This window comes from Tinamus guttatus, unplaced genomic scaffold (genome assembly GCF_059628265.1).
Source record: "Tinamus guttatus ecotype Peru unplaced genomic scaffold, ASM5962826v1 Tinamus_guttatus_pri_ptg000386l, whole genome shotgun sequence".
Classification (NCBI taxonomy): domain Eukaryota; kingdom Metazoa; phylum Chordata; class Aves; order Tinamiformes; family Tinamidae; genus Tinamus; species Tinamus guttatus.
In genome coordinates this window covers 370,028-381,111 of record NW_028288920.1, presented here as the reverse complement: position 1 = coordinate 381,111, position 11,084 = coordinate 370,028, and the positions used below count along the sequence as shown (strand labels likewise).

Sequence of the window (11,084 nt, the reverse complement as noted above, 5' to 3'; positions counted from 1 at the left end):
TCATTACAGAAAAGCATTCAGTTTTATATTTCAGGAATGAAGAATGCAGGCCCTAAATCCAGATCAGGGGACGGGTGTTTTGTCAGAAGGTTGTGACTCAGGAAAGGATTGGGAGCTTGTCATGGGCAAGTAGAGGAGCGATTGCCTTGGAATGGTCAGTGTGATGATGTGGCAAAACCGCTGAAAATATTCCAGAAAGAACAAAATCACTCAAGAGGAGAAAAAAAATCCTTTTGAGAGATTGGGAGCTTGATGGTGGTGGGGTAAAGCCTGGGTAGCCCCAGTGTGTGGGTGCTGAACTGGAAACAGACCGGCGTTCTGAGTAACACAAAGAAATCAGAGTTACTCTGGTAGCTCAGTTTGCTCCTTTTCCTCAAAGAAAATGATGGGTTTTTGAGATCCTAAAATCAAAACATCTTTGTTAGTGTGAAGATTCCCGTGAGCTCCCAAGATTATGTAACTCCAAGTGAGAGTTAAATGCGACGGTCTGGGTTAGCTGGAGGGCTGGACTCGCTGTGTGGGTTATTCCAGGGACGGTTGGACCTGTGTGGATGGGGATGCAGCAGTTTTGTTGGGTCCCTGGATCCAAAGACCCTCCGTCCGTTGGGACTGGGCAATCGGAACGCCGCAGCCTCCGGGAGCGGTGGGAAACTCCAAGTGTGTCCAGGAGGAGGGAGTTGCCGAGTCCTGTTACGGCATCCTCAGCTCCCCTGGGCCTGTTCAGCCCCTGCACAGGGCCTGGAGCAGCCTGGAAAGTGGGAAGAGGACGTGTTTAATGGGAAATGCTGCGGAGGCTGCTCGTTATGGTGGCCTACGGAGCAATCGGAAAGCTTTGAGCAGCGCAGATGGCCATTCCTCAGGGAATATCCAAACGCCTTGTGTGCATTGCAATGCAGTGCATGTCTGGGTGTCCAGCAAAGCATACTTCCTGAAAATAAATACATTAAAAAAGGAAGCTTATAATAAATACTTGGTGAACAAAGCAAAGTTGCATTTGCATTTTTTTCTGAGCTGGATTTATTGTTGAACTGAATAGGAAAGAGAGCAATAGAGTGCCAGATCTTCTTTGATTTTTCCTCAGGCTTGTTGATAAAGGTTTGTTAAACAGATGAGAAAAACTTCACCCAGGACACTGCCACTTCTGTGCAATAATGCTGCAAGGGTTGAGTGTTTCTGGAGGTGCCGGCTTGGTGCTTGTGCCTGGGAGATGCTCCAGAAGAGAGTTCCTAATGGTAGCCAGGAACTGAAATAAATTTCCAAAAAATTTCCTTTTATCAATGGGGTTTTTTTCTTCCTCTCTTTTTTCCCTTTGTCTCCTACTTTGCTGTCAAAGGCCCCGTCATCTACTTTCCCCAAGCTTAGTGCTGATGAGAGGGTTTCTCCTTTGCAAGGTGCTCGAGTGCAGCAGGTGGGCGAAGGAGGGAACGTGCAACTTGAGGCGTGTTCATGATGTCAAGGAGAAAACGGGTCATAAAATGCCTGTTTCAGGGCCTCGCTCCTAGGGCCAGTCTTGCTCTGCTTTCCATGGAGAGGGAGAAAGCAGAGAGGAACATTGGTTTTGTTAAAAAATTAGATGTTACCGGCTTGCTTAACTGCAGAAGTGACGAGGAACAACCCCAGTTTGCTGGCAGTGCTGCGCCAGGGCCACCATAAATCCAGCAGGAAGTCACATTTGCCCTAATAAGGTATATTGGCCACTTTTCATGCAACTGAAGAGTCTGCTTCCCCTGGGAGAATTATTTCCAAGTACTCTAAAACACTAAAGGGTAAAGGAAATCAGCATGCCCTTTAAATATATGCAACAGAAGTGATGAATTTCTCACCGTGTCTCACATGGTGTTTTTCATGTTTTGCCAAAGCTGTGTGTGCGACACGAGCCTTGGGGTCTGATTTTGTTTCAGGTTATACCAGCGTGTACAAAATTCCACCAGGCCTGGAAGAATCCACATCTCGAGAACAACTGACAGACTAAGGGTGAATAGATAAATGCAAAGACTAAATGTGACCGGGTTAAAGAAAAGCTGAATTTTGTGCCTAAAACAGACAGGTTTCTTATAGAGAGCATAGGAGAGGTGGTCTTAAGAAAAGGATAGTGGTTGTGGGAGATGTTTAGTGTGTAATGGTGAAATACCCTCCAGGAAAGTTGAGTGGGGCAGTTGGGTGTTCTTGGCAGATCCAGACCAGGACAAGGCAAATGAGCAGATAAGAGGAGCAGGCAGGTGAGAACAGGGCCAGGGAACAACCTGAGCTTGAAACATGAGGCAGGATTTAGACTGAAACTTGACGCTCGGATGCGAAGGAAGTGGAGTCATTCTGGCAGGAAGCTGAGAAAGAAAAGACTTGAGAAATAAGTCAGCAGTAAAACAGAAAAATCTGAACAAAATCTGTGCGGACAGAGGGACAACTCATACTGTATTTGCCTTAGACTCTTCTCCCTTCTGAACCCCTTGGTTTGTGTCCCATTGCTGCCAGTGTGGTGGAGGTGGCAGTGCTAGGTTGGCGTTGACCTGAGGAGGGAGAGGAGCAGCGACCACTGGCCTCGTTGCAAGACACGTTACTTGGAAGTTCAGGACTTAGGCTTATTGGGCTGCATGGGGACCCCTCGGGCATTCCTGTGCTTGATGATTTCCAGACATGCTCGTGCCTGTCGTCTTCGTGTCTGTTGGTCCCAACGTCAATGCTAGTGTTGAGTACGAAATTGTCCTTTTTCGGAAGATCCTAGTTCTGCCCGTATATATTTTTCTTTTATTTCTTCCACTCCTTGCAGTGGTTTTTGCTCTTCGCTGGTAAATTGGAAGATTCCAGTGTGCAGAACTATTTTTAACATTATTTTTGGGGAAGCCTGCCTAGTTCCATTGTCTTTTTTACCACGGATGCTAAAAACAACAATCTCAAAATCTTACCAGATGTGTTTAGAGGCCTGGAAGCTAGAAGACCTTATTTCATTTGACTATTGGTATGGTTACTGGAAGGAGCGAGTAAGTTTTCAGTATTGCAGGAAGGCGCACAGAGTAGCTGCGGTTGGAAGGCTCCCCTGGAGCTCATGCTGTCCAACCCCTGCTCAAGCAGGGTCACCTCGGCCATGGTCTCCAGCCCTGTGGCCAGGTGGCCTTTGGATACCTCCAAGGTCAGAGGCTCCACAATGTCTCTGGGCAACCTGCTGCAAAGTTCAGCTGCCTTCACGGCGGAGAAGAGGTTCCTTATGTCCAAGTGGAACTCCTGGGGTCTCCGTTTGTGCCCGTTGCCTCTTGTCCCGTCACTGGGCAGTGCTGGGAAGTGTTTGGCCCCGTCTTGGCTCGCTCTCAGTCAGAAACATGGAGTTGAAGCCCAGGTTTTGTAGCAGCTCGTGTGCCCCGTGGTGCCTGGCGGTGGGGAATGGCACCCAAACCAGAGGCCTCATCCTCTCCCAGCAGAAGGCTCCAAGAAACATCTTGGAAAAAAGCCCTGACCGAGGTGATGTGTATTCGACATGTCTCTGATGACGAGAGGGATCCTTCCAAAGATCAAGCTATAAAGGAGCTTTAATTAAGCAAGCGTCAATGTTAGAAATACACGAGCTTAATATATTCATCCCCTTACTGACACCCGATGCAAATATAAAGCGTTTTGTCCTGCTTTTGCCAATACCCTACACCACGGCTTACAGTCTGTTATGTGCAGTTAAAATCATTTATTTCCCAAGTGCAGGATGAAAGTGCAATCCTAAAACATATAGTGCTCCACTTTGCTGATGGAGAACGAATGGAATAAATGGAACGTGGATGACACTTTTGGGTCTTCCTAAGCGCTTCTCCAAGTCTTAGGTGTGGGAATGGGTCCTAGCCCTAGTTTTTGAGGGGGGACAAGGCTTGGGCCTCACCAGAGGGCAGCGCTCAGGGCGGCCGCGCCGCCTCAGCGCTGAGGCGGGAAGAGGCGTCGCGGGCGCCGGAGCTCCAGGAGCTCCCGTATCCACGCGGGTGCCATCCGGGAGCTGCAGCACTGTGCTGTCACACTGCTCTTCCATCCCGAACTCCCAAAACGGCCCAGATTTCCCCCAAAGCAGATGCTCACGGGGGTCGGCAAGTAGGGGTGGAGAAGGCAGTGGGTGTGGGAGGAAGGGCGCGCTCAGCAAGGTGATGAGGAGCGGAGGAGGAGGATGAGGCAGCTGGAATGTAACGTGTTTTATACGGACTAGCCAAAGATAACAGGAGATTTTAGGAGAGCGGGGCCTGAGCAGCCCTTGTGTTGCTCTGGGGCGCACAAAACCCGCAAGCGGTGCTTAGGAAATAGCTGCAGCTTTTGAACGCTCTTCCGCTGGGAGAGGTTTGCATGGAGCGAGTCACTAGGTCTGCGCTGCTCTCCCTTGCAGAAGGATGTTCCCGACGGATTGAAGGAGCTCTCGGACGGCTCGGAAGAGAGCAGCGACGCGCAGTCGGACTCGCAGAGCTCGGAGAACAGCAGCAGCAGCAGCAGCGACGCCTGCGGCAACAAGGACGGGAGGAAGAGCCGCTGGAAAAGGAAAGGTAACCCCCTTCCCGGGAGCGACGGGCCTGGCGCGGGTCTGGGAAGGCCTTGGAGGCCGCTGTCCGTTAAATCTGTTGCCTTCTATGGCAAAGCTGTTATAAGTGGCTAAAAAGCTGCATTTATCTGTTGTGCCCATGGTCTCGTGTCACGACGCAAACAGTGCTTCACTGATGCGGCGACCAAGGGTATCTGCACTTAGGACTGCATGTCTGGGGCCTTGAGGCACACCAGGCTTCAGACAGGACAGTGCAGTCTGTTTATTCCCACTTTTTTTTTCCTGGATGGCTCTTCTTTCCCCAAAAGGCTGTTATGGCATAACTCTGGCCTCTTTTGGTGAGCTTTGGGTGCAGCATTAGCAAGGAGTAAGCTAGAACCTCTGAGGCAGAACGTTCAGGTGAGCTGGCTGCAGGATCACAGGGCGCCTTGGGTTGGAAGGGACGTTTAAAGACCGTCTAGTCCAGCCCCCTGCTCAGGCAAGGCCAGCTGGAGCAGATTGCCCAGAATCGTGTCCAGATAGTTTTGAGGATCTCCAAGGACTCCACAGCCTCCCTGGGCAGCCTGTCCCGCTGCTCTGTCACCCTCCCATGAAGATCTTGATGTTCAGATAGACCTTCCTGTGCTTCACTTTGTGCCTGCTCTTGTCCTGGGACTGGGCACGACCAAAAAGAGGCTCTTGCCAATGCGCCCCGGGAGATCACCGGCCTTCGTGGCCACCAAGCCCGCGTCGAACGTCATATTGTTTTAAACTTGAAAGGGAATTCATAAAACGGGTTCCTTCTAATGACATCTTAATGTTTAGGCAGAAGCTTATTCATATGTTTTATTTAAAAACTTTTGTCTAATAAGTTACAAAATCACTGGAGTAACTGGATGACGTGTAGTTTAAGAACTGAAATAGGAGCGAAGAGCATTCTTAGAACAAAACAGCTCACCAGTGTTAAAAAAATTACCCGAAACACAAAAGTAGAAAACTTGAAAGCGTTGGTTTCGGTATAGATATAAAAATGGAAATTTTGCTCAGACTGATACTGACTTTTTTGCTTTAGGAATGGTGTTTTAGTTTTCAGCATAAAGGTTTTATTTTTGTAGGTTTTAATGCACTGAGAGTCACGAACTTCAATATTAGAAATGTGTTTTTGACCAGCGGTGTTACTGACAGCTCTCCCGTTCAAAATGGCTTCTCCCAAGGATGTGTGTGAATAACTCATTAGCTATTAATGAATTTAATGCTAGCCCTCATACAAAGTCACTTTCCAAGTTCAGCAAGGGAATGAGTTTCTCCTTAAGCTTCCCTTTGAGAACCTTGTGAAGAACAGCACGGTGTGGGGGTCGCATTCCGTGCCGAGGTGTTTGCTGAAGCCGTGAGGGATTTTTGTGGATAATTGAGCTGCTTCCAAACGAGCAGGACTTGACAGCAGCCCTCAAGGAGCCTGGGCCCCTCTGCCCTGGCACACGAGGGAGATGCATGCAAAGCAGCTCGTTGTCTTTCGTGCCCAGGAGGGGAACTTCCCATGTGAACGACTCTTCGTTTGCATGTTGCTCACTGAGAAACTCTTCAGATTTTTCTGTGAATTTCTCGCATATTGGAGCCAGTAAATATTTTGGAAGTAATTTTCCTCGTGACTGATCAGTTCTGTGGTATCTCGTATCTCGTGACGGTGTCCAAGCTGGAGTGCTGGGGACAGTGACTGCAGGTGCCCGAAGGGGACAGCAGCCCCCGTCTGCAGATCCTTTTTAAATTCCTTCTTGCTGCCTTCCACATCCCTTTTGCTGGGATTTCCCTGGCAAGGGAATGGGAAGCACCATTCCCTGAGTCTGGAGGGTGGAACGTGGTCTGCAGTAGAGGAAAATCCATTTAGGGACCGTTTGGCAACAGGATATAACGCAGATCCGTGGGACCTGGTGGGATGAGTCCCATGGTGCTGAGCTAGCTGGCGATGGCTTTGGAAGGCCACTCTGCAGTTGCATGAAAGCAGGTAGCTGTGGTGGAAAGCACCAGATTCTGTATTTCTGTATTTCAAATGTCTGTGTTTTGCTGTTTTCCTGTCCAAAGGCAGGTCCTAGCAGGGTCCCCTCAGCACTGCTCTCCTCTTTCCCCTCTGCTCTGCCTGCTGGCAGAGTCAAACTGGGTTATGAGGCCGCTTTTCTTCTGGCCATCCTTGCTGTGGATGAAATAGGAGATGGAAGTGCTCATCTTGTAACTTGCTTGGGTGTCACGGTTAAACTACCAGGACTAGGCGTAGAGGAAGAAATCACCTTTAGCATACACAGAACGAGTTTGAAATATTGAAACCTCAAGCATGAGTAGGAGGGACTGCTCCCAAAACTTGCCTTTAAGCACCTGGACCCAACTGGAAATGTAAAAGAAGTCAGGGGATATTTCTGGATGTGTTTAGGTCTCCAAGACCAGCTGCCAAAGATGACAATATGAATTTCATGTATGAGTTTTCGTGCTCGAGAACATGGATCAACCGTGAGTTCCTCTGTGCTGGGAGACTCTCACTGACCTTGGGGGTGCAGGAGATGGGTAGGTTTGGGAAAAGGCACCTTTGCTGGTCTGCTTGTTGCTGCTGGAGGGCCAGGAGCCGCCGGGCACCTCCCCGGGCCGCTGCCCGCGTGGGGTCACCGCGGTCCTTCCCCGCGAGCCGAATCCGATATTTGCGGCTTTTTTATTTGGCTTTTTTGATGGCAAATACAAGTGGCTGCGTTGAAAGCTGCTTTACCGTAACCATGAAGCGAGCGCCTCGGCTTGGCGCCTGGCCGGGTGCTGCAGCAGCGCGGAGGACCTTGCTGCTTTGCTCCAGCTGCACCGCGCGCAGCGCGGGCGCTCTCGGTGCGTGCGGCGCCTCCCTGCACGGCCCGGGTCCGTGCACGTCCCGCAGGCTCCTCGGACGCCGGGCTGCGTCCTCCGCCTGCCGCCGCTCCGGCTGGAGAAAATCCGCGTTCCTGAGGCAGTCCAGCACTGCTTTAGATCAGCGTTTCCCGGGGCGCTGCGCCGGAGCAGCCGCGGAGCTCGGCAGCAAAACGAGGCGTTGTTTTCTGCAGCCGTCGGCGACGCCGGCACCGACCACGGAAGGTTTCCGAGACCTGTTGGAGACCTGGGAGCTGCATAAAGCAGAACAGGGCAGTTCAGCTGCTAGGAACGAGGAGCCAAGACCCGGCGCGCGGTGCCTTTCAAACCTCCGTTCTGGGCAGCACAAGGCACTGCAGTGGTTTCCCAGCCGTTTTTTGCCATGCCTCTGTCCTGTGGTCTCTGCTCAACGCCATGGATGTTGTGGAAATGTCCCGATTCCGCCCTCCTTGGCTCAGGTGGCTTCTTAACTTTAGTCCTAGGTCAATCTGGGTGCGTCCCTCCCTGTAAATCCTCGCTCTCTTGAGCACTAGCACCCTTCAGATGTCTTGCTGGACGCTGGATAAATCCATGTTTAATGAGTGCGGACTTTTCCTCCTGCTCCTTCTTCTTGTGCTTTTCCTCAGTGCCAGTTGTAGAGAGACTTGTCTAGGCTTCCAGCAACGCTGCCAAGGGAGTCGCTTGCCTCCCAAGGCAGTTTGGGTGCTGTATTTGAAGAAACAGCATTAATGAAAAGTGGGGCAAAATACACAACTGGCTTCACACGCTGAAGGTGGGAAAAAAAAGATGTTGCTGGCCCCGGTTTCCTGGTGCAGCATAACAGCAAGGGCAAGGAGAGAGAGGGGATTTTCTGGTGCTTGGCCGGACTGTGTGGGAATTCTTGGGATTTTGTCATTGGCTTTGGTAAGGATTTCATCCGCATACTTGTTTTCAAAGCTTACAACCTCCGTGTCTGCATTTGAGCACCTTGGCTGTGAAGCACGTTGTCTTCTCCAGGGTGTATCATGCCTCGTTGCAACTATTACACGATCCTCTTGCAGGCCGGGCTGGCGGAGGGACGGGCTGGGGACAGAGGGGGGCAGTTTGGAGTTGCCAATGCAGCACTGGGGGGTTTGCTGTGATTTCCTAGACCTTTCCCCTCTTCCGTTGCTCCCTGCTCCCGCAGTGTGTCCGTGTTGGGAGTTTCGGACACGCTCGCTTCCTTCCCTCACACTCTTTGGCTAGTTTGCATTTTTCAGGAGGTTTTTTCGAGACCAGCGGGCAGAGATGCAGGTTGAAGTGCAGGTTTTGCAGATGCTCAATGTTCTGCATTTTCTGTTCATTTCTAAATTCCCTTAACATATTTGGCTTACTCATATCCAGAATTTGTAATACTCTCGTGCTTTTTTGGTTGATCTTGAGCCTCGAGGTGAGAGTTCTGCCTGTGCTAGCTCTGAGATCCTTATCCCAAGCAGCAGCAGCAATTTCATCTCCCGGAGCTACGGTCCGGGTGTTCATCCCTTTGCTCCTACGTTGCCTCTTACCTTCGCCAAGTTTTCTGTCATCTTGGCCAGCATGTTGAGGTCCTTCTGCAACTCTTTGCAGGCAGCTTTAATCTTTTCTTATGTATTCCTTTTAAATACCCACAACCTCTCGTCCTGGTCTGCTTCTATCTTCTGGGTGAAGTGTGTTGGATGGAGAAAGTTGTAGCAAAACCCAACTGCTGCTGCCCGTTGTCCCCACGAGCAGCCGTCGCGCTGTAGGACACGTCCCCCAGTCACAAAATTAATGATCGAGTGCTGAACCAGACCAGTTTCTTTCCAAATCTTTGCAGGTTTGGCTTGGCTAGGTGACAATCACCCATTGCTGCTCTGCTTAAATCCTCTCTTTGCCACTGGGTGACCCTTTAGAAGCTCCTTTTTGCTTCCTGCTGACTTGTTTCTGTGCTGCTTGGGTTCCCCTTTTCGTGAAGTTGCATATTACTTTGGCACCACATACAGCATATTTTTAGAAATTTCCTTCTAGATAGGGAGGTTTTCTTCAATTGAAAAAGAAAAAATTGAAACCAGAAGCTTCAAGCAAGAATGAGTGGTGACAATTTTCTGGCGTACGTTATGCAGAAGAATCTTTAAAAGCATGAAGTAGGCTCTGTGTTCTTCATTCTTTGAAAGATTTGAGGGTTGTATTTTTAGGAAATTTGGCTTTTAGGGGTTTTGAGGAACATTTTGCTAGCGTGCTATGGGAGGTGGCCTGGAGGGCCGCTTGGGACATTGGGCCCAAGGAGCCCAATGAGGAGCAGGAGCTCCCTGGCACCCTTCCCAGGGTGGCGGAGCAGGGCCGGGAGGGCTCCCCAGACAGCTTGGGCTTTGCTGGGAATCGCTTTAACTTTTTCTTTTCTCTTTTTTTGCAGTGCGTATCTCCCTTTTCCTCCCTTTCCTCTTTCGGGCATTGCCCGTGCCCATGGTGGCAGCGAGACCACAGGCTCCTGCAGGAATCGGGCCCGTTTGGTGCGTTTCAGTAAATGGCATCATCCAGTGATGCTGCTTTCGAGTGAGTGGCCCCGTGGCCTCTTGGTTAGGAGACACCTGCTCACCTGGGGCATCTGCTGGGTTTCACAAGGGCTTTTCAGTGAAGTTCATAAACCCAAGGTACCGTTTTCCTAAAAAAAGAAAGGGTTTCCTCCCAGGAGGTGGTTTTGTGGTGCAGTGGAGGTGACACTGAGCATGTCACCCCCTCCAGTGCCACCCGCTGCAGGGACCTGGGTGTTTTGATCCAGCAGGGCCGGTTGGGTGGCTGCTGCTGCATGTCCCAGTTTGCAATAAATCCATGAAAGCAGAAGCGCTGGCAGCCCAACTGCAGACAGGCCTCGAGGCCGGGATGCCCCCTGCCCCGGGGACGCTCCGGGGAGGCGCGTGGCGAGGACCCAACCCCGAGGCCTTGACTGCCATTCCCCTCCGCAGGAGGACACGGAGACCGGGTCTATTTTTAGGCAGTTACTTTTGTTTGCACCACTTCAGATAACCAGGAAGACGTTAAATTCCGATTAAAAAGATTGCTTTGGCGTTCTGCTCTGCAGCAGCAGCTCTGGAATGAGACTCCTCCAGTCCCGCTTCCTGGCTGGGCGCTCCTCCGAAAATACATCCCAAACTCCCCTCGTGCTTAAGAGTCCGGTCGGCTTAGCTCCAGAACAGCCAAAAGCAGCCAGGAAGGGTCCTGCGACGCTGCTCGCGTGCTGCCGATGCAACGGGCTGCAGCTCTGCAGCGCTGGGGCCGCCGCAGGTGCTTGGCCCCGCGCTCGTGCACGCGCGGGGCGCTTCGTTCCGCTCCGAGCGCGCAGCTTCGCTTGCCGGGACAGATTTGCGCTCATCTACATATAAAACAGGAAGCATGTGCCGATAACATCAGCGGCCGCTTCCTTATATGCACAAAAATAAAGCGCCGCCGCCGCGGCGGAGCCGGCTCCGGGAGCTGGAGCGGGGCGAAGCGCCGCGCTCGGAGCCCCGCATGGGCGCCGCGCCGCGGAGCTCTGCGCACGGCAGCGCCGGAGCCGCCATGGCCGCGGAGCAGCGCCGCGCCGCCCGGCACGGTAAGCACCGCGCGGCCGGCACCCGCTCCTCCTTGCCCTTGCCGGGTGTTGCAGCGGGTGTTGCAACACCCGGCCGGTGGAGGCCGGGGATTCCCTGCCGTCCCGCCGAGCTCCCGTCTGCGTTGGTGGCTGCGGCCGCTCGGTGCTGCTCCGCCTGCACGGGCC

The 11,084-nt window shown here is 51.8% G+C and overlaps 1 protein-coding gene across 1 annotated transcript in view; it reads left to right on the top strand.

Annotated features, from left to right (window-relative positions):
• The window catches only part of ASXL2 (ASXL transcriptional regulator 2), a 58,041-nt gene that overhangs the window by 23,156 nt on the left and 23,801 nt on the right, over window positions 1-11,084 (top strand). The window contains exon 4 of the mRNA XM_088530764.1: window positions 4,349-4,502. Within this exon, the coding sequence (XP_088386890.1) occupies window positions 4,349-4,502 (154 nt within the window). The remainder of the gene's footprint in view (window positions 1-4,348; window positions 4,503-11,084) is intronic.